General features: G+C 44.4%; 1 protein-coding gene across 6 annotated transcripts; it reads right to left on the bottom strand.

Moving 5' to 3' along the window:
- Positions 1-312: 312 nt before the first annotated feature.
- KLHL20 (kelch like family member 20) lies at positions 313-21,585 on the bottom strand. 6 transcript variants are annotated; one of them, XM_048945419.1, is made up of 12 exons: positions 21,503-21,585; positions 20,285-20,331; positions 14,495-15,068; positions 11,035-11,193; positions 10,145-10,239; positions 8,875-8,990; positions 8,319-8,502; positions 7,075-7,218; positions 6,791-6,924; positions 6,071-6,279; positions 4,306-4,412; positions 313-2,204 (listed from the first exon to the last, which is right to left on the bottom strand). In XM_048945419.1, the coding sequence occupies exons 2-12, from the start codon at positions 20,305-20,307 to the stop codon at positions 2,120-2,122; spliced, it is 1,830 nt and encodes a 609-aa protein (XP_048801376.1). In that variant the 5' UTR covers positions 20,308-20,331; positions 21,503-21,585; the 3' UTR covers positions 313-2,119. The 6 variants fall into 6 exon arrangements, with proteins under 6 accessions (XP_048801376.1, XP_048801375.1, XP_048801379.1 ...); XM_048945418.1 differs by having other exon boundaries at positions 20,285-20,525; positions 21,503-21,584; XM_048945422.1 differs by having other exon boundaries at positions 20,285-20,336; positions 21,503-21,581.
- Positions 21,586-23,156: the final 1,571 nt, after the last annotated feature.

The following is a 23,156-nucleotide window of genomic DNA, read 5'->3' as shown; positions in this document are numbered from 1 at the left end:
ATACCTTATCGCATGCTTATTTGTGCTATGGCTCTTAGCATCTGCAGAGAAGGCAGCAGAGGTAGATTTGACAAGATCACACAGCTACTTTCTTCCAGGAAAACAAAACTGGTTCTGAAGCACATGCTTCTAGGTAAGTGAAGGTAACACCAAATGCCTGCAGAGTTTTTAAGCCCCTTTTACTTGGACCTTTACCTGAAAAAGGTAGCATTCCTATTCACTATATCTAAACAAACTGTACAAAAACATAATCCACTGCTTTCAACCAAAGGAACAAACAAAGAATAGCATAGAAGAAATTTATTAAGATAGCACTATTTATACAAGTTACTCATGCTAGAAAAAAGCATAAATGATAAATGTAAACATTTGTTTACAGAATACTTGTTTTCCTTGTAAAGGTGCAAATGATCTTCATATGTAAACGTAAGAATACCAACCTTTAGGGGAAAAGGAACTTTTAAAAAAAACTTTTAATGACCCATTTATTACTGTAGTGTAGCTTCTACTATATTCAAGCACATTAAGATGCTGTTACATAAATCAAACGATGGAGATCAGAACTCAAGATGTCAGCACTGCCTTCATCTCAAGAATTCACAGTCCTTTTAAAATCAGATCTAATAAGGTCCAAAGTTAAATCAGGTGCAACAGGTCTTCTCAGTACAGACAGTACTTACAGTACAGACAAACGTATCAGAACCTTTGAGTCCACAGTGCCTCCTTCCTCTCTCCCTACCCTGGGTACCTCTGCACTCACCAAAACATGACAGTAATTCACAGTGCCAGCAAACAGTCCCTCCCTTCCAAACTTCCATGATTTCAGACCTTTTCCTGCTCTAGCCAAGAACAGAGAAAGTGCATTTTAAACGAGTCATGGAAAGGGAGTGCACCACCTCATCGTGGTCAGTGTTTTACAACAGGAGTTCTAGAGACACAGATGAGAGGCAGGAGGGCAGCTAAGGTGATGCTGGTCTAAGCATTTCACAGCAGGAGCTGACTCGACTGCGGGTCTGCCATTCTAACAAGAACCTGAGAGGTGAGTGTTGATCTAGGCTAGCCAGAATTAACAGATGATACCTGCCTACCAGCTTCACAGAAGAAGTGGTTGCCTGCTGAATATATGAGACTTATTTAAATAAGCAACAGCTAGTTGTTTCTAGGTTCATATACAGAGGAGGTGAGGGACAAAAGCTGAACTTTTGTACCATACACTGTACAGTAAAAAGGCATCATATGAAATCCTTTTCACTCTCACCTTCTTTTATGGCCTTTCACTGATTCAGTCGATAGATGAGAGTTCCAGTTCTACTTCTTGCCTCCAGCAAGACTGAAAAGACACTCAGGGTACCCATAGCTTTTCCATACTCTGAGACCCAACTACATACCACCAGGGTTGGAACCACAACAGCTTGCAGGACATAGCCCTGCCCTAACCATCAACTCATTAAAACTCAAATTGCACACGCACATATACATATATATAAAATACATATATATGCACACATATATATGTATATAAAAAGCTGGAATCAGCGCTGTGAGCAATACAAAGAAAAGACGTGATACAAATTAAATGAAAAAATAAATATACTCTGTGCACAGGAAAGCTTCTGTGCAAAGGTGGCACCTTGCAGGTCAAGTACTTTTATCTTTTTTGAAGCTCTCTGTAAATAAGGCAAAAGCAATGTTTTCTCTATCACCTTCCTCTTTCACCCACCAACACAGCTGCCACATCCAATGCTCACAGCAGGAGGGAAAGGCAGGAAACTCTCCTTGCCAGACTCCCATTGTAGCTTGTAGTCTGCGCATTGGCATTGTTTATGCTATGGTGAATTGTACAGTTTGGTTTATTCAAAATTGTAGACTAGTTAGAAAAAAATATGGACATAAGCAACACTTCTACTTTTGTCCAGTGATTCCCTGGAGTCTGACAGTGTGGTCTCCCATTGGGCACACTCTCACAGAAGTCATTTTATAATTCCATAGAAAGAACCAATGGCAAAGAGTTACATCAGGTCTAGACTGTCCATACGAGAGCCGCAAAGAGTCCAGTGTCAGCAAGTCTCTTCAGTTGATCTAGGAATGGGAACCAGGGGCTCTCCCTCTCTCTTGGTGCTTACCATATATGGGATTCACAGTGTGTCATTTTGATAACACCCACTCCTCCTCCCAGCCGCCGGTAGTTCATCCCTCCGTACAACCTGCAAAGAGAAGGCTTCAGTAGGCACACTGCTCCAGCTCTCATTAAACCACCATGGGAATGATCAAATCGGCCTTTGTAAGCATGGTTACACCACTGTTAACACCTGCTTAAAGTGGGCTGTGACAAGTTAGAAGCAGAGCAGCTGCCTTTTTTACACACTTCCAAGGTAAACACTTGTATTTGCTCATGCCTTTCTCCCTCTAAACAGAAACTGCTTGTTTGGCCACGATGGTTTCCTGTTATTTCAGTAATCACTTGCTTTCTCCCTGCCTGGCTGTGGGAAAGATAAAAAAAAAAAAAAAAAAAAGAAAAAATTTCACAGGCTGTAGCTGACCTTGGGCTACATTTTAGATAGCACTGGATCAAGGACAGATTTGCTGTTTGCAAACCAACTAATTTTTATTTTATTTTTTTTACATTTCTAATACCCTATACATTCAGCTGATCCAACCAAGATGTAACACATCCCAAGCACCATCTGCTTCTCTAAGATATGTTACTGAAATGGTGCCTGCGTTTCATATGGAAATCTGATCCCTACAGACTCCAGGATCCTACTCACTTCAGCCGCATTATTCTCTGTGCTGCTGAAGTCTGCTGGCAGAAACAGGAGAAGCAAGTTCTTCAAACAACTCTTACCAATGCAATCTGGGATTAAGTGATATCAGAAGAATTTCTTAGTCGAGCTACACAAAAAAAGCCCTTCACAGAACAAAAAGTTCAACAAAGAAAAGGAAGACCAGATGATGATCAGCTGTTCTGAATTAAGTGGGGGGGACTCACAGCTAATACCTTGAACAACCTCCAGAAGTCCTGCAAATGCTGGCCTAGACAGTAACTCCTAGCTCAAAATACCTTGTTATCGTTACAGCCATTGAAAGTACCTGAAAACCATTCAGCTAAGAGAAAGTACATATTCCTCTCTGCTCAGGTGGGTTTTCTCAGCAGTTCTACAGGCATTGACCATGGCTCAGCAGACAAGAGGAAGATCCCCCATTGCTCCTTATGACAGCTCGTCTCAGCAGAAAGGGATTAATCTACTAGTATTACTAAGCCAAAAGGAATAAGGACATTAATTGCTTTCTATTCCCCTCTACTCCCTCCAGATTACTAAAGCAGCAAGACCAAAACTTTAATTAGATTTGGGAATAAATATAATTGCTTTTAAGTGTATTTAAGACTAGAAAAGTAGTAAGAAATACAACTTCTCAGTATACATTTTCAATCAATTTTGTGTTTTGTCTTGTGAATCAGATGAAAATCTTCTAATTGCTGTCTTACAGACTTAAAGGGAGAAGAACATCATATGCTCAAAGTGTTCTGCCTCAACTCCTCCAGAAAAATGTGGAGCTCAGAACCCCAGCTTGAAAGCCAAAAATAAGTAGGATGGTTTCTACACCATGACTAAGGGTTTCTATACCTTCTAAGGGTCAGCTCGTTTTTACCAAGAAGCAGAGGAGATTCAGCTCAAAATAAACACAAGGGGCAGATGTCTTTCAGCGCAGCTCACACTTTCAAGTTCAGAAGTGGCACTTAAAACAAATTATGTTTTGGAATAACATTGTCCTTGCTACCTGGCATGCTTGCTACGTTGCCTATTTTCTATGGATCTCAAAAACCTACCTAGACTTGGTTTTCCAAGCAGAAACTTGCAAGAAAGTGTTTCTCAACTAGTTGTGGGTATGGGAGTGCAGTAGGTAAATAACACTGCCGTATTGCCAGCTTCAACTTCCATTCATATTTAAACAGGGAAGTCATCTTGTCATAGAAGCTTTTGCAGTCAGGCAGCAGTGCTGTAGCAATACAAGCCCGCCACAAAGGTTAGTGAGCACCTTTTTGTACAATTACTGCTCAGTACTGGACTGTGTTTCAAGCATAATAAGGAAGGCAGCCACACACAGTTCCTGTGCCTTCCCAATTTTTCAAAATATGATCCTCATACAGCTTCATGCTAACCAGGAATTTACAGCATGAAATTTATGCTGGCTGCTGCACCAAGCTGTATGTCACGGTTCTAATTTGCTGGGACAGCTCCAGCTGGGTGACAGCAGCTACATCTGGAGATTGCTATTTGACTGTTTCACAAACTTATCAGTTACCTCCATGTGTTAGCATCTGGATCAAACACCTCAATGGTCTTCAAGTACGTTGTGCCATCAAACCCTCCCACGGCCATTAGCTGTCCATTCACCACTGCAAGGCCAACCTGTAAAACAACCATCACAGCAGCTGCTTAGCTACTTGCTGAAAAGGCATGTCCTGAATGCATACCCTGAAAATAACGATTGAAATAAATATTAATAAAAGGTTTAGCAGCTGTGTTTGGAGAAAGGCAAGCAGCAATGGAATTTTCTAGGGGGAAAAAAAAAAAGTACAAAACAGCCTAAAATGCATTTAACTAGGGCAGACTGGTATAAGATGCCACACAATCCAAGTGCTGGGTTTCAAATAACAAGACATGAAAAGCTAAATATGTATCCCAAAGCAGAGATATCACAGTAAAAGCACAAGGTTCCCAAGGTGACAACAAGAGCTAGAACTGCTTCAATGTTTGTAGATATATAAGAGCATAAGTCTTTATCAGCCAATGCATATCACGTCCTAGATGAGACTCCCTGACAAATTACAACATGTACTCCAGAACATCTAGCAACCTATAGCCTGCAATGACAGCTTAAACTGGAGGAGAACCATATGTAAGCCTACACAGCCTGCTCCTCCCAGGCTGTGGCTTGGAACATCTGTAAACAGCTTGGCCTCCAGCCTTTCTACTTTATCCTTCTGCAGAAGCACAAGAATCACAAAAACCTCAAACAGTTCTGTGGTTTAGGCAGATCACTTCCAGTGAAAACAAAGCAGTATAGCAGCAAAGATAAGAACACAATGTAATACAGTCCTCGTTTTGGTTTTGAAGTACTTAGCACAACTTAGGAGGGCTGCACATGCAGCTGCATCTGTTGAGGAACTTCTAAATAGTGCAAATATAGAAGGAATTCATGAAGAGTCAATGCTTAATTGGTAGCTGGAAAGGACAGTGTTGAACAGTGTACTAAATGTTTTGAGGAAGGAAATACATATTTTCTGCTCCCCAAACCAGTACTTACTCAAGTCATGATTCACACTTGCCTCAGCACACACTGAAATACTAACATGCAGACAGAATGAATCCACGCTTTGCTTTACTATGTAATTCAGTATCCAATGATAAATATTCATAACATTTGCATCTGCCTAAACATGATGACTACTTAAAATGCCATGTTAATCTTTTGTTCGCATGCCTACAGAAAGCAGGAAGATTAGGAGTTGATGAAAACATGCTGTCACTCTCCATACCCACAGGATTTGTGGAAGAGAGGCAACACCTGAAAGCCCAAAAACCCCATTCCCACACACATCTAGGCAGCGAAAGCGCTTAGCTCTAAGTTAGTATCTACATACAATTGCTCAGTTTTCCAGCTCTTTTTTCTGTGCAGGTAGGATTGTTCACCTCCTAACTCACCCAAAGTGCAAGATGAGACCCAGGTGCTGATTTTAATACTGTTTTCTAAACCTGTCACACACCAAATAATATGTATACTTCAGAAGAAGCTGAAGACCTCCTCAGTTTATCTCCTCAGTGTAAAGGACCAAAACTATTTTAAAAAGACCTTCAAACAACTGGATACCCCGCCATGACACAACTACCACTTCATTCTTGAGTCTTACTAAAGAGCATAACCCCTGGGCAAACATTTACCTCTCTGTTTCTATTCTGAAATACACAAATGAAGCAAGAGGGAAATCTCACTCGATAATGCTCTATCCCCTACTCTCACCACGTGATGACAGATGGCACAAGCAAGCAAACCAAGCCAAACTCACTCCACTCCGTCTGGATGTCATGGCCACGACAGGAGACCACTGGTTGGTTCGAGGGTTGTATCTCTCAGCACTACTAAGCTCCGTCGTATCATCTCTGCCTCCCACAGCATATATCATGTCTTGGTACACTGCACAGCCCAGGTGCTTCCTCCTCGTCCCCATGGGTGCAATCGTATGCCAGCGGTTCTCCTGAGGATTGTATCGTTCCACTGCAGAAGAAATGATATATTGTTGGCAACAGGGTTGGCAAGCAGTGGAGATCAGCACTTTTATATCAGCATCCAAAGCATTGCTCAATCTGTAAAGATAGTGCAGTGTCCACACAAGAAAAACAGGATGTACTGGTTTGTTCTGTCACTCTCATGCTTTCCTTCCATAGAGAGCTTGCTTTTCTCTTCCATCTCCAATCCTATGCAGTCAACCAATCAGATAAAGCACCTTCACTCAAGAATGAGCTGGCTACAAAATTATCACCGTTACCATGCCAAATGCAGCATCTAATGGGAAAAACTATATGTGCACACACACACAGAGGTAACGGTGGTTCACAGGCTCATATATTTACCATATATGAATTACCATATAGCAAAATCCCATCTGAAGGAGAAAACATGCAGCTAACCGGTCACCAAGATATTCAGCTGCCACCTGGAGATCTTAAAGACAACAAACAGGATCATGACAAATGCTGACAGCAATGAGGGACAGCAAAAGGCATACCTGTATTGAGAGGAGAAGTTCCATCAGAGCCTCCCACTGCATAGAGAAAGCCCCCTAAAACAGCCACTGCAACTCCCAGGCGCCTGGTGCTCATGGAAGCCACTCGAGTCCATTTGTTTTCTTTGGGATCATACCTGGCAGAATAAACATCAAAGCTCACAAAAATGTCAACATTCTCACAAAGGGGGGTAGAAAGGCTGATCTTATTCTCCCCAAAGAAAAATCCCCATGGGATTTGTTTACCTCCTCCCACTCTTCCTTTTTAAAAAAAAAAACTTAGGTACCTTTCCACAATGTTGAGGCAAGAGACACCATCCTGGCCACCCACTGCATAAAGGTAGCCCCCAAGAACTGCTACTCCAACACTGGTCCTGCAGGTGCTGGTGGGGGCCACATCACTGCTCCATTGATTGGTCTTTGGATCGTACCTAGAAAAACAGCACAAGTTGCTTATCTATGCTTCAGACTTTCCCAAGTTTGGAAACTACTGAAGCAGTAAAATTCACCCATCTTGAGTCTGAACTGCAACACAGCTATTTATAACTTGAATAAATAATTCCAAAATTATGCAATGCATGCAGCACATGTAATTGCAGGGATGTTCAAACTGCAGCGCAGATGATTCAAACCGAAGATCAAAGGTTGAGGTCTGTAAGAAAGCACGTTACCAGGGACTGGCTGACATGTGCTAACTTGCATCTGTGCAAAGAGCAGCAGTCAGTTACTCTGCTGGATATACTCTGCAGTTCATACAAGCCAGCACTGGACCTGCTCTTATTGATAAAGACAAGGGAACCAGACCAACTTGGGAACCCAGCGGCAAGGAACAACGGTGTGCAGCAGAGTGCAAGATGCGGGAGACATAAGATCATGATGTGAGAAGCTGGCAGTATGCAAAGAGACAGCGAAAAGAAGGGAGGAATATTTGTATAGCTCATTGGATTTGGTATAGGGAAGAGATTCGGAGTGCATGAGTCATGTGGCTTGGAGGCAGGCAGATTGCAGTAAACTGCTCCCAGAAACATGAAGCTTGACACAGCTTGTTCAACTTGTGTCCTTCACAGGCCTAAAAGTGACCTATTTTCCTTCTTCTATGTGTTCGCAAGGTTCCTTAATTCTGTAGTTACCACCCTGCATGAAATTCCAGGATGCTTTCCCTCACTGTTGAAGTAACGCATACTGCAACCTCAACCTTCCTTAACAACACTAGAAACAAACCAGCAACTGCAAAGCTAACCAGGATCACACTCCTCCCACCAATTACAACCAGACCCACCTCTTCATGATTCTTCCTTTTACCAAAGGCTATGTCTTGTTCCATTAAACCAAGAGTAAATACACAAGCTGGATGTGTGAAGACCTAGTTTAGCAGTAAACCAGTACATATTGAAGTAGATAGCAAGTAATAAAAATTTCAGGTTTCCAGCAGGAAAGCAAACAAACAAAAAATAGCTGGCAAGATGAAGCTAGCACTCAAGTTTCAGAACTCAGAGTTAGTATTCAGCATGTTGGCCTTACAGACACCTACCTTTCTACACTGTTCAGGTAAGAGGAACCATCGTGGCCTCCCACTGCATACAGAAGGTCATCCAGAACACTGACACCAACGCCACAGCGCCTTTTGCTCATGGAAGCCACCATCCTCCACTCATTGGTTTGAGGGTCATACCGTTCCACGCTGGAGATTGCATCCCCGCTACACCAGCCTCCCACTGTTGGGACCAAAGGCAAGAAATAGTGTCACAGTAACACACCAAGCACACATAGTGCACATGTGCCTGCTACAAATAACCCCTCTGCACTTCAGCAGCCTTAACCCAGTAGCTTCATCTCTCAGAGTTCATCGTTCTGAGGATTACAATTAGAAGGCAGAATTTGATTTTCAAGAGGATTAACCTACACTTGGAAGTAATGTCACCACCAAAGAGATGACACAAGCGAGGAAGTGCAAGCTGACTCAAATCTCCAAATATTAACACACAGGTCATTCGGAAAGATGGTGACAAGATTCTGTTTAAAAGAAAGCTATCACCAGCAAAACAGATTTGAATCTCCTGATTTGAGCCAGCAGGAGCTGTACACACCTGCAAAGAGCACCTCTCCACAACGGATGGGTTTGCGTGGCCTAGTCCGCGGTCCTTGCATCAGCGGTCGCTCTTGGGGTAGCAGGAGATAGTTTTTGGCTTCATCCACTAAATCCCTGCACAAGACGGGAAAATATTAATTCCCAAAGTTCACTTGAAACTGGCCAAAGGAAAAAGCATGAATCAAAACTGGTGGGAAGAGCAGTCAGCAAGCGTTGGGCACTTCAGTTATTTGCAAATCACAGAAGTGCATGAATAGATGCAGTTAAAACATGCACTGTCACCAAAATCCTCATCAGCTTTTTTTACAAGTCACTTAGACAGTGACAGCAATAGCCCTGCATCAATTTTTGACTGGTGATAGTATCAGATACTACTACCTGCAATGACTGATTAAAAAATGGTGATGAGATTTCTTGGGCTAATTGTATTAAAAAACAACAAAAAAAAAAACCAGTTTGCTTCAAGTTAAAAAACTTAAGCATCAATGGTTTTACCTTGGAACAAAACAGGAATTGAAAAGCACATAAATACATAATATCCGCATGACCAATAGATGGAGATAGTATCTTTCTGATGAATATTTTCTCCTTGAGCTCTGGCCAGCTCAGACTGTCCATCCATTAATGACTTATCATCTGGTCTAATCCTAACATACCAAGCCCTTGAATAAAATAAAACAGAAAAAAAGTCCTCCTCCCCTCTATGAGTGTGGAATTCGGTCAGTATGAGTGCTTACTCAGGAGAAAAACAGTTCATTCTAACCACTGAACTTTTCCACATTAGGCACAATACGGAAAAACAGATAATGCACAACTCCACAAGAATTAGAAAGGTGTGACTTATGTCACAACAGAGAAGGAAGTGGCAGCTTCCTTCCAGTAGCAATGCAGGAAAGAGACTACATCTGGAATCTGTTCAGCTATCATGTTTTGCATACAGCAATTACTTTAAGTCATATTGAGATTATGTACAAATGCCTTACAAAGGAATTTTTTTTTTTAAGCCAAAAGTCAACCTGTGTACTTCAGTTCTGCTATTTCACAGAAGAAAAAACCTTTAAAAAAATGGAATTCCTCTTGGGCATGCTACCAATATTATGCAAAGAAACAATATGTCGTCTTGCATTTCTTCTCCTTGTTGCAAAAGAACAAGCTGGGAGAGATATTGCCTGTTCAGTACTAACAAACAAGCAGATTCAGAGAATAGATGTCAGTAAGGCTCCCTAATAGAATGAAATCCCATTCTGTAGTTCAGCAGGGAGATTTACCGGCATTCCTCATCGCTCTTAATAAGAGGATCAGAGCCCACTGTGCCCACAAGAAACTTGGGACTCAGCAGTGGCAGGCGAACGTGCTGCAGGACCTGCAACAGAGAACAGAACAACACTGTGGATAAGCTGTAAATCCCCAAACAAAGAAATCGAGGAAATAAAAAAATACTGGCTAATAATGATAACAAGCACAAGCAGGTACAGACAGAGGGACCTGAAAAGACATACAGTTTTAATGCCATTAATAAGAGCTAACTTGAGGACAGCAGCATTTCTTTCTTTGCTTTTAAACAATTTTCAGAAGCTTTCCTAAGTATAGTTGCATTAAATATCTGTATTTCCAAAGAAACACCAGGGTAGGCACTCACTTCTTTTGATCAAAAAGCCTGAGACTTCAGAGGCTTTCCAGCTGACAGCTTTGTCAGAATGGGTGCTTCTCTGTGAAATGGCTTGGCTCAGATGAAACACTGCATTTCAACAAAACCATTCTGACAAGCTCCAGTATAAGATCCTGATGGCTGAGGCATAAATCAAACAGCAGAGCTTAAAGATGCACCTCAAATGAAGACAACCTTTTCCTCACCCACTGTTTTTTGCACAACACTCAAAGCAATCCAGGCCACTGTGCCTGGATAGACCACTGAAACAATCTAGTTTGGCAAGCCCTACCTGGAAACAAATCAATAAAGCCCCTATTAAAAGGTCTGGTGGCTGCATCTTTCAGCCTAGATGAAAGGAAAATGCCAACCTTCTAACACAGGAGGAAGACAAAACTATTGTGGAGCTGCATGCACTCAGAACCGTCACACTGCTGTTGCGTTGCCCTATCAGTCCTCATTGCTCTTCTCTTGGATAAAAGGAGCCTTGAATGTCACTGTGCTCATTACCTGTGGCAGCTGGGGTCTTCTTTCCTGAATGCTGTATTTCACCCAGGCCATCACTGCGTTGAACACCTGCTCTTCACTGCGAACATTTAACTCGTCGCTGGATATGATGTCTATGAGCTGATTGGCAGGAAGCAGCATGAACTCCTCGCTCTCCATTACCTGGTTAAATAGAAAACACAAATGAGGATAGTGGCCAAAGCACCAGAACCATTCCTACTTCTGTTTCTCAGTGCAACTCTAAAGAACAGGTGGCCCACTTGAAGTAGAGCCCAATGGACTGATCCAGCAAAGGCTCAGCTACCCATCACTATCTTGCCATCAACACATGACAGGCCGGCTGCAAAATGCAGACCCAAAAACACACCAAAGATACATAAAAGGGCTTCCATAAGATAGTTTTAAAGGGTTAAGTCACAGAACACATTAGTCAGGTTTCAGAACTCAGAAAGAATAAGATGCCTTTACAATCAGCCTTCCTGCTTGCCCTGTGTAACTTATAAAGCAACACCAGAACAGAGAGGATCTATCCTCAAGCAAACCAAAGCAGAAAACAAATAAGAAGTCTCAGAGACAAGCTACCAAGAGCTGAATGCCTGTTTGTGGCAGAACAGAAAATATTTCTGGACAAAGAGATTTGATCGTCTCTCACTTGTTTTCAATATCTGCATAGAGCACGTGCAGGTCCAAAGGCTCTTAAGAGGGAATCAGAGCTTCTGAAGACCCTAAGGATTCATCCCTTGTGAAACTCAAGCTGCTGACAGTCTGCCAGCACAGTTAATTCCTTCAGCACCCAAGATAGTGACCAGCTCCTCAGGAGGCCTCAGCTGCTCCCAGCACACAGCCCTGAACACAGTGCTGTGCCGGAGCTGCAGGCTGCTAGCAAGGAGTTTTCCTTGACACCCAACAGTTCAGCTTCCCCACAAGCACTCCCAGCCCACAGCCAGTCATCTGAGCGGTTCACTGACATAAAACAACTGAATATCAGCTTGTCCATGTAATTTACAACCACATTAGAACTACTTGACTTATGCTATGGTCTGCAGCATAAATGAAACAAGATCCTGTGCTCATAATAACTCTCTTATGTTAACAACAATTACATCTGCAGATAGAGTAAGCACCTGAGTCTATTGCTACGAAGTACAGCTCGTTCATCCCTACGTGGATTTTTTCCCCTTCATAAAAGGTGTGAAAGAGCAAACAAAAATACAAAGGCTGCTCTTGTAGAGTCATTTCACATCTCACACACAAGATTCACTGGGGGTTCGAGGCCAGAAATTGAATTAAGGGGAATAAAAAACTTGGGAAAACATTCTACCAAGAAGCTGACGATGTAATGCAGCAATATATACATATAACAATTAGTAGAAGTAGAGGTTAGCACAGCAGAGGACACGAAACAATTCACTCTGCATTTGAAGTAACTGCACGGGCTGGCTTGATGCCTAGTGCTTAATATTTGACACTGCCATTCAGGAAATTCCCATCTCATGTTTCTCCTTGTCAGTTTGGAGGAACAGCGACCGTATATAGGAGTACAAGTTTTCTATCAGTTATCTCCCCCCCTTTGGTAAGGGATCAACACTCTGTGGATGGAAAGTAATGGCAGTGCAGAACACGGGCCCAGCAAGGAGCACCATTAATGCTAGCTGCAGAGAAAGAGCAGAAAGAAAATGGGAGCTCATTAGGGATGAAGAGCAGCTGAACTCTTGGATACTGAGTGGGACATCAAAAACTGTCCAGGCCAAACAAACAGCGAGCTAATCTATGTGGTTTAGTTAACTCAATTATAATTAGCATCATCTTTAAAGAACAGAGTGTTTTCTAGAGACCAAAACTCCTGCCTGTGTGTGCTTTCACAGGGAAAACTAACACAGAAAGCCATCTCTGAGGGACTGTGAAAGAAAAGAACCCCACGGCAGGCGGCTCTCGACAGCCAGCTGCAAGCATTAACACCAAAACATTCAGATACAAAAGCCTTATGCTGTCAAGAAGTTATTTAGAGGCTTGTAAGCATGTCCTACTCGTGTAATAAGAAGAAGAACGCAGCTCCAACCATTAAAACCACCAAGTACTGAAAATAAACAACCATCTGGTTACCATCCTGCTCCCAAGGAGAAACTGCAGAGGAAAAGAAATGCAGAGCAAGCACACAGCACATGACACAGCTAAATGTAGGGCTTTGAATGCGGAGCTTTTGGGAAATCATTGATTCTAGAAAATAACAAGCTCTTAAGTAGCAAATTCTGTCTTCATGGCTAGGGAAGTCATATTTAATTGCAACTTTTGGAGTAAGCTGATGTAATGTGTCTACAGTCAGATATCAAGTACTGTCTTCAAGGTGTCCAACAGTCAAGTTCAACCATGTTTGCTCCTCCTCATAATTTTCTTAAGTACTACCTGACTGAAATTAATACAGTTCCAATCTGCTTCCTGCAGGGAAAACAAGAGTGTGCAGGCTGCAATCAATCACACACTGCCACTTCTCTGGGGAACCTGAATTAGCAACACTACTCCATCCTGGAGTTACCACTGCCTTTGGAAAGGACCCACCTGTGGAGCAGGGGGAAAAAAGAAGTCTCTCTGCAGCAGGCTACCTGTCCCAGTGGATAGAAGAGCAGTTTCTAGAAATGGCAAGAGAAATCCCCCTGCCAGGGGAACACATCTTCATGCTGAGAGCACCCCTAGAAAGCAGCTGCTTCCAACACACTTAAATTCTTACCCTTCCAACAAGGGCTTGGGAAAGATACCACTTAAAAATGTTGGGATCTCTTCAGCAACCAAGTGTTAGAATGAAGTAAAGACCCACTCTTCTCTGGGCATTGCTTGGGGAATCCTTTATTACGCTGATCCTTCCCTAAGCTGGCAGCTGGAACCCCCAAAAAATTTTCTATGGAGAATTTGAAATGCAAGAAGAGACTTGAGCGTATGAAGGTCAGACACAAAATACCACATGTGAATTCCATTCCACATCTAGCTATCCACCTTCTGCTGAATAATAAATGCAAAACCCTGGTTCTGCTATAGCAAGGGAGTTGAAGACTTCACTTGACACAGCCATATGCTCACCCAGCTCCCTCATACTCCCAAGCCCTACACTCAGCACATTTCTATTTCTCATATATTACCCTCACGTTAAGACTCTTCTCCCCTCCAATCATATATCTTGCAGCACACCCTAGTGCAGCTACATCAGCTGCAACATCAAACACCACCTATGTATGTGGCCCTGCCTTCCATGCAGCATTCAACACAGAACTCCAAGAGAGGAAATGCCACGGATCATACTTATGATGTACAGAACAACAGTGAAACACTGCCCTGCAGGTGCTCTCTTCCCCCTGCTGAGGCCAGTATCCACTTCTATCAGCAGAACTGAGGGCAGGGTTTGGGAAGAAGCACAAACAAGGAGTAAATCACAGCTCTCTAAAACCACAGTTCCAGCAGAGGGGCTTCTTACCTCCTGGAAATTATGTTGGGTGAACTTGTCAGCAATCCTCAGCAGTTCACGGCACGAGTGAGTGTCAGCAAAAGCTCGGATGCCCAGGCAATTGGAAGGGTCCAACTGTCTCTTAAGGAACTCGCAGCAAGCCTCCTGGATCTCAGCCAGCTGGAGAAGGCAAGCAGCTGGCAACAAGGTCTGGACATTTCCCTCTTCCACAGTAATCTGAGAGGTGTAGGCAAAGTCAATGAGCAGTTCCATGGCCCTTTCGTCGATGTCTCTGATCACCACTTCTGTCTGCCGACTCTCTGCCAGCTCCCCAGTGAACATGGCTCGGAAGTACGGGCTGCAGGCAGACAGGATCACCCTGTGAGCATAGATCTTCTTAGCACCTACCACCAACACCACATCACACAACTCCCGGTGCTTCCGGAGAAGATTGATGACTTCCAGAGTCTGTCGAGGGTGCTTGTCGGAGATGTAAGGCATACGAGCAGGCTGCGGCACCCCTTCCGGCAGCTTGTTAGGATCTCCCAGTGTGCATCGGCTGGTCACATCCATTCCGGTCTCCCCTGGTCGAGTACTGGTACACCTGCAGCAGGGGAAGCCAAAAAGAAGATGGTCAACAACTCATCTATCACCAGCTCGACGCTTCACACCAATCACACAGGCAAAAGCTGCCCAGAGCTCCATGTGAGAATGTGAATATAACATGATCACGTGCAAAAAGAACCAGTCTCAAACCAAAGTCTACTTAGAAATAAACAAATGCCAGCTTGCAACAGGCTTATATCTGTTTTTATATGCTTTTTATGACATGCCAGTGACGTCCAACCACATGAACACATTTATTAACTGAACCTAATGACTGCCTCACATGGTAGAGAAATATTATCATCATTTCACAGACTCAAAGCAAAGAAGGTTATCCAATTTGTCCACTGTCACTTGAGTTTTGTCAGTGCTGGAGACTGATTTCTGCTGCAAATAATTGCACTCACACAACTTAACCAAACTTCTCTATTCTTCTGCCTCCATATTCAATAGGGGTGTCCATCACTGATACCTGAACACACCCAGCTGTCCTGAGGATTTCAGTAGCTTCAGATGGCCTGCAAGATACCATGCAAGCAGGATTAAGAGCCAATCAATATTGGAAGTACCAGAAGTATTCACAACCACCATCCTACCAAAACAGGAAGAAAATAGCGCTCTGAACACACAAAATGACATCTCAGTCACCTGAATCTTTGCCTCATGCCATGTTTGCAGTTACTGAAAAGGATGCAACAGCACCACTGACCTATCAACTGCTCTGAAAATAAAGCAAACAGAGGAAACTATTGCCTCTTCCACTTAGAAGAAAAGAAAAACACTTCACTGGGAGCAAATGAAACACACTGTGTGCAGAATCAGACTGCTGACAGCTATGAATAATCAGTGAGCACGCTGGCTGTCAGAGATAGATTGAGAGAGCCAATACATCCATTCCTAACTCCTCTGGTACATCGGCATTTGGGAGTTATCATATTTTTTCTCATATTAAGAGCAAAAGAAGAGACAGCTTTGCCATTGCTCAGTGCCTTCTGCAGCATGCTTGGAGGAATTAAAAAAATAACTCACATCCACTCCTCTCATGATTATGTCAAGTGCATTTTCTAACCACAAGCAAACCAGCCTCTTTGCAGCAGTTCCAATTACTTGCATCCCAGACTGTTTTCCCATTCCCCCCACACTCTCTCCTTGATCATGGCATTCAGCTGCTTCAGACCATTACCTCTCCCTCCTATCTCTATTACACAGATCCAGCTGGGTCTCCCTCTGCACTTCGCTCCTGTTCAGCCTCTGCACTTGAAATGCCTTGCTTGTTTGCTTTTTAAATATATATTTTTAATATATCCATTGCTGTTCTCCTTTCTTGACACCTCTGACAAATCCTCCTGCTGTTACACTGCCTCCCTCTCCCCTCCACCCACTCATGTCCCTCACAACCCAAATTCACTTTGCGGTGTTCCAAAGCTCTGCAAAGTTCCTCCCAAACAATGCAGGTAAACACTCCTCACAGCATCAAAAGTGAACTAAGTTCAATGGTACCCTCACAAAAATCTCAAGAAACCTTAGCTGGAGATTAATTTACCAAATTGGCTTTCTCTGGTAGTCCCAAGCAGCTAAAGGCAGACAGTAAGTAATTTAATCCCTCTACCAAGGGATGGAGGAAGGCAGTGACAAAGCCCCTCAGTAAGAGGCCAGCTCGCACTAAGCATGCCGCATGGATTTCATTCTGCTAAGGCCCTATTTGGGCAGCAGTTCCCCATTCCTTGCCAGGCTAGAATAGGCTTTTCTCCCCAAATCTGACTGTTGAGATCTTTAATTGAAAAGGAAGCTGGTTATTAAGAACCTCAGGCATTCCTGCACTGTTCTCATCCTCATTTATCTGAGCGTGCCTATTGTATCCAGCCTCCCTTCTTCAAGGAAAAAAAAAGGGGGGGGCTGGTTAATGATTAAAGAGAACTGAATGGCTGGAAGAAAAAAAAAAGAATAATAAGCAAATTAGCATTCCTGATTCATCCATAACTTACCTCTAGGTAATGCAGAAGCAAGTGATCAATGGGCTTGGGAATTTCCATACTGGATCAAGACAGGTGCTTGACGTTAAGCACCGTGGGCTGCTGCTGTGCACAGGCACAGAATTAAAAGGACACCGACAGCCTGTGTCTCCACAAGGATAATAATTTCACTGCATTATGCATATATATGCATAGAGAATGAAACGGTGACTCAGTAGCTTAGAGGTGCGAAAGACAGAAAGCAGCATTTGATTCTCACATGCTAGGCTAGCTGCCACCCCCCCAGCGCATTCACAGCTAAGAGCTGCTCCCAAATACACGGGGCGATTAAAAAGAGCTGAGGATTGAGGAGGAAATGTGTGTGTGAGGATAAAAAATTGGTGCTCAGCTACGCAGATACGCTGGGATTAGCCTCCATCAAAATGCAGGGCTGAGGAAACCAGCAAACACAATGCGATTAAGAAAGGGCTGACAAAGGATGGGTTTCCGTAGCACACTGCTGAGAAGTACAAATGGAAACACAGGCAGTCTGCCACATTAAGTCAGCGAGATATACAGGCAGTGCTACCTCCATTTTATTCATCTACGCCACTTCCCAAAACTTCAGCTGTTAACATGGGCACCCGTGAGACTTTCACCCTTACAGCAACACAGCCGCAGTGAAAAAGTTCAAAATATACCCAAGAATAACATCTAACAAAAACACTTCCAGAAAACATCATTGAGCTCCTTAACTTTAAGGTCAGGGTGGCCTGTGTTTTTTTGGTTTCACATTATGTATGTTTGAGGATGAGATCACAAGAAAGCTTTAATATAATGCAGAAGAAAATAACTGATGGGACCTATGGCCCACAGAACAGAACATGAAACAGGCTGAAAGCATCAGCTGAAATCACTCATTGCTCTAATGGATTTCAGGAGCAAAGGATTTTAGTAGCAAATGGAGATGATAAATCAAACCAGTAGCGATTTCTGTCAATGCCTAGCTTGGAATTTTATGCATAAAGTCATACAGAATTACTAGGACAAAGCCCTTTGATTTAGTTGGTGATGTTGTGATAGACCAAGTAGATGGAAATGCTTTATTGCAGCCACTAAAACTCTGTGAATTAAAGATTTAATAATTAGTAAAAAATACCACTAACTCCTTTTCTTACAGAGACAGCAAGGCTTAGGAAAACACTCTCACAGAGGGAGTGTTAAGCAAACAAGCACATAAACCTGACTGCATTATTATTTTATATTGCTTAAAGTGAGAGCAGCAGTGATCTGGTACACAAGTCCCTATTTACACTTAGTTACACTTTCACTCACCAAACTCAGAGAACTCTCGGTTTCACCAGGAATGAGGACGCCAAAGCACAGGAAGCTCATTGCAGGAGTCTTCCTCCCAACCTTTTTGTAGCTTGTCTTGGGCAAGAGCCGTGCCCACGCTTGAGAGCTGCTCCAGTCCTCATGCACTGCTTGAGCTATGTACAAGCACATCACTGCCTGACCACCAACTTGCTGTGTTGGCTCCCTGGCTTAACTCCAGCCCTTCTGCATAGCTACAGACTTGCCTGATGATGACAGGACTCCTGGCTGACCCCCAGCCACCATATCTGCTCTGCCCTCCTTACTTTGGTGCTGTAGAAATACACCCTTCATCAGTAAGGACTCCTCTGCCTCGCTGATGCCTTCAGCAGAAGTTTTCTCTTGCTGCTCTCTGACAGGGAGAACAGCCTGACCCAACTATCACTTCATTACTAATGCAAAACAAATCCTGCTTGTGACAGAGAGAATGCTCTGATGTTCAATCTTGACAAGAATAGCTGCGGTTTTTTTCCCCATTCAAATCACCCTCCCCATCCTCTGAACGCTGTACAAATTTTGTACCAACTCACCATGTCAACTAATGCATCTGGGCAGTAGGGTTAGCTCAGAAGTAATGACCATGTCAGCACGTCAAACAAGCCAGCCACCTCTGCACTGGCTTGCCATAGAGGGAAGGAAAACAGAAGGTAATGGAAGTTCTGGTCTCTATGAGTTGTTGAAGAAGCCTGAAGCTCCAGGTTCATCACCACAACAGAAAACCTCTGCTGCTTCAGCCTGGTGCTGCTGCTCACTGTTAGGTCTAGCCCAGCATGAGTGGCAGACAGAACTCCTGCCATGGCAAACCGAAGGCACAAACCCACTGAACACCTAACAATCCCTGCATTGCCATTCTCTGCCTCGGAGATGGAAGAGAGCTGTCTGCTCCTTCACATGTCACTCAGAAAAAAGGAACTTGCTGTAAAAGCCACAGGTTAACTCATTTCTGCCCCAAAGCCACACTGCTCATCTTGGCAAAAAAAAACCAAAAAAACCTGATTAACACAACATGGCCCCAGAGATGCCCATATCATGGACCAAGATTTACTCGTTAGCTTAATTGAAGCATCGTGCTGATGCTTACAGAATTACCCCTAGCAAAGTTTCCCAACTTTTAACACCTTGGAGTACAGACAGACTAGGCTATTTGCATGAGTTCTCTCTACTTCATTTGGAAAAAAAAAAAAATAATCAGGCAACTCTGCTTCCACACAGCTTGCATGCAGAAATACAGCTGCTGTTAAGGTTTGCCTAGGCACATTTAACAGTGAACAGCAACCAGAGCAATCCTGTTTGCCTACATGTCATCATGCTGATTTACTGGGACAATTCTTTTCCTGTCTATAACAGAACATTTCTGATATAGCCACAGCAAGCACTCCCTTGAATTAAACTTCAGCTGCATCTTCAGCTCATTAGAACTGAGGCAGCTGGCATCCATAATTAGAAGAGGAAATCTCCTTTTCATCTAAGGCCTTACCCCATCAGAGGAGCTAAACTCCTTTAGTCAAGAGAAAAGTAATGCCTCTCAGAAATCAAGTTCAATTTTATTCCCAGACTGTTTATTTCACGTTATCAGAACAAAAAAGCAATTAAATACTGGATTTTAAGATATAGTAAAAGCGAGGAGGGGCAGAGGAGAACGTAGAATTACAATAAATTGTCTTCCAAACTCTTCTCCTAACAGCACATCCACTTCCAGACATCTGGTCATGTAAATACCGAGAACTAAACACACAGAAGCAAGGAATAAACGCTTACGCTCTAACTCTCCTATCCAGATCTTTTTTTAAAAGCAAAAGAGGTTTCATGGTCTAAGAACTTTTAAAACCAACTCACCACAGGATTTATTTACAGGGGGTTAAAAGGAGACAAGTGGTTTTCATCTTACCTGCGCATTGGCTTTCCGTCCATGCACCACAAAGAGAAACCTTCACCCTACACTTCAGGACCCGATCCGAAGGAAGAAAAAGAAGAAAAACAGTGATGCTGTGAAACAAGAGCCTTCCTTCCTCTCTTCAGTCTGACTCTGCAACAGCGGAGCTGACCAAATCCACATCCTAATATGCCTTCAAGCTCTAATCCAGCTATAAAATTTGCAGCCTGGATTAACGATGTCTCAACTGCAGAGGCTAAAGCAGACGGAAATATAAACATCATTAAAAGTCATTTCACCACAGCTGCATAACAATTTGTTAGGCAAATGGCACACATGGATCAAAGGATACTGTCTGTCTGCTCGCCTGCCTATCGGAACCCTTAGGATTGTTCGACCAAAGGAACAAAATGCCTTGAGTGATAGGAGTGGGGCTCTGCCTCGCTATGCAGCAGGGACTGAAGGCAGGCTGGCAACTAAGGCACAGCACAGCGCTGACTTCAAGTTTAAAGAGGATAGATATAGGTTGGATATAAGGAAAAAGTCTTTTACAGGGAGGGTGGTGAGGCACTGGCACAGGTTGCCTAGTGGTGTTGTTGGTGCTCTGTCCATGGAGACTGTCAAGGTGAGGCTGGATCAGGCCCTGGGCAGCCCGATGGAGCTGTGGTGTCCCTGTTCACTGCAGAGGAGTTGGACTAATGGCCTTTAAGGGTCCCTTCCAACTCTAAGGATTCTGTGACTTGTTGTCACAGGAGAGCATCCTGCATTCAAACTGACGTCCCCAGGCTTCCTGCATTCAGACACCCGGCAGGGAGCGGTGAAAGTATAGGAAAGGCGACGATGGGAGTGAGACCGAATAACTCTTAAAGAAAATAAAACAAAACGAAACAAAAGCCTTTCTCACACGATCGAAACACTCAGCTGGAGCCCCGCATCCCAAACCTATAGGGCAGAACTTTGGGCTGAAGTTGCAAAATGGCTCCAGCTGCTCCTGCCTACGTGATCCTGCCCCCTCCCCGCCGAGCCGAGCCCCGGGCACGCCGCGCTCCGACCCGCCGCCTCTCCCCGCTGCCTCCTCCTCCTGGCAGCGGGGCACGGCCCACCGCGGCCGAGCCATTCTCAGGCCTACGCATTTCAGTAAGGATCAAAGGAATGCTCAGGCCGAGCTGCGCGGGACTCACCGCACGGCCGGCACCCGCACCGCGCTCGCTCTCTCACTGCCGCGGGACGCACCTTCGCTCCGAGCCCGGCCCGCCACCGGCCCTCCTCCGCGGCAGGAAGCGGACGGCCCCGCAAACCGCCGACAGCCCCTTCCGGCCCGGCCCACGACCGCCCCGCGCCGTACCGCGGCTCCGCCCCACCGTGCCGCCCCCCTCGGGCCTGGGGCTGGCTGTGTAATAGTGGTGCTGGTGCGTACGGCGAGCCCCGTCGTGATGACGTGGGGAATTTTTCAGTAAATCACATCATGCGAGTCCAAGCACTGCCTTGTTCTCACCCTACATCAAATCCCCTCGAGGCACCGTTGTCTCGTTCCGTTTTCCCAGCAGCCCGCTCAATGCCACGCTCTTTGGCACGACTGTCTATGAGGTTGTTTTGGAAACGAGTCCCGTTGTCTGGCTCGGTTCTTTCAGGGATGCCGTGTCAGCACAAGCCTCGCTTTTCAAGGCCGTTCCTGGCAGTGGCACGAGGCGCAGGACGTGTTTCCATCCGTCCCGTGGTTGCTTCCACCATTTTAAGCACGTGGACCTTGCCGTGGTGTGATTTAATCCACCAGGCCTCTCTGTATTTACATTTCAGCCATCGTCCTTCATACCTAAGAGGCTTTAATCACTTGTCTTGCCTGAAGGCAGCACATTTCACATGCGTGGAAAACCTGTGCAATAACATCCATGGTCAAGTCCACCCCTCCATCCCAAGTCCATCAGTATGTTGTATCTCATCCTTGAAGGTATGAGGTGTCATGTGCCCTCCAAGGTTCAGATAATTCACCCTTATGTTGCCAGTGCACATAAACCCAAGCCACTTCAATACTGGCTTCCTGATCCACCTGCTGGTTGTTTTTGATGTCCTTCAGTGGTATGACTTGTGGTTATGTGGACATTTACGTGACATGCTTCTACAACCCAGGCAGCAATATCTTTCCACAGTGCTGCAGCCCGGATGGGTTTGCCTCTACACTGCCAGCTGTTGATGTGGAGTCCTCAGTACAGGAGAGATCTGGACCTATTGGAGTGCATCCAAAGGAGAGCCACGAAAATGACCCAAGAGGTAGACCACCTCTCCTATGAGGACAGGCTGAGAGCTGGGGCTGTTCAGCATGGAGAGGAAAAAGCTCCAGGGAGACCTGACAGCAGCCTGTCAGTATCTATAAGGGGCCGTAAGAAAGATGGGACGGACTCTTTAGCAGGGTCTGCTGTGATGGGAGAAGGGGAAATGGTTTCAAAGTAAAAGAGGGGAGGTTTTGATTGGATATAAGAGGAAGATTTTCTAATAGGGGTGGTGAGACACTGGCACAGGTTGCCTAGAGAAGTGATGGATGCTCCATCTCCGGAGACACCCAAGGTCAGACTGGACAGGGCTCTGAGCACCTGATAGACCTGCAGGTGCAGGTCACCTCTAGCACAGCTAATGCCCTCAAGTACTGCATACCTCCCTCCATGGTAGCACACTTGACCAGGTGACATACAGTATCTTTCTTGAAGGGATGCCTTTCCTTCATGTCTGACAAGAGTTGCCTCCATAGAGCGAAGGCTTGTGTCCATTTTCCAATCACTTTGTCAGTGCCCCCTTCCCTGGTAAGAGACTTGACTGCCCTCTAATTCCAGACTGCTGGTCCCATTTTCACAGCATCGGAGCAGCCAGGTGACTTGGAGAAAGAAATCTCTCC

This window comes from Lagopus muta, chromosome 5 (assembly GCF_023343835.1).
Source record: "Lagopus muta isolate bLagMut1 chromosome 5, bLagMut1 primary, whole genome shotgun sequence".
Classification (NCBI taxonomy): Eukaryota; Metazoa; Chordata; class Aves; order Galliformes; family Phasianidae; genus Lagopus; species Lagopus muta.
The sequence above is the reverse complement of the archived record's forward strand: the minus strand, read 5'-3'. Positions and strand labels throughout refer to the sequence as shown.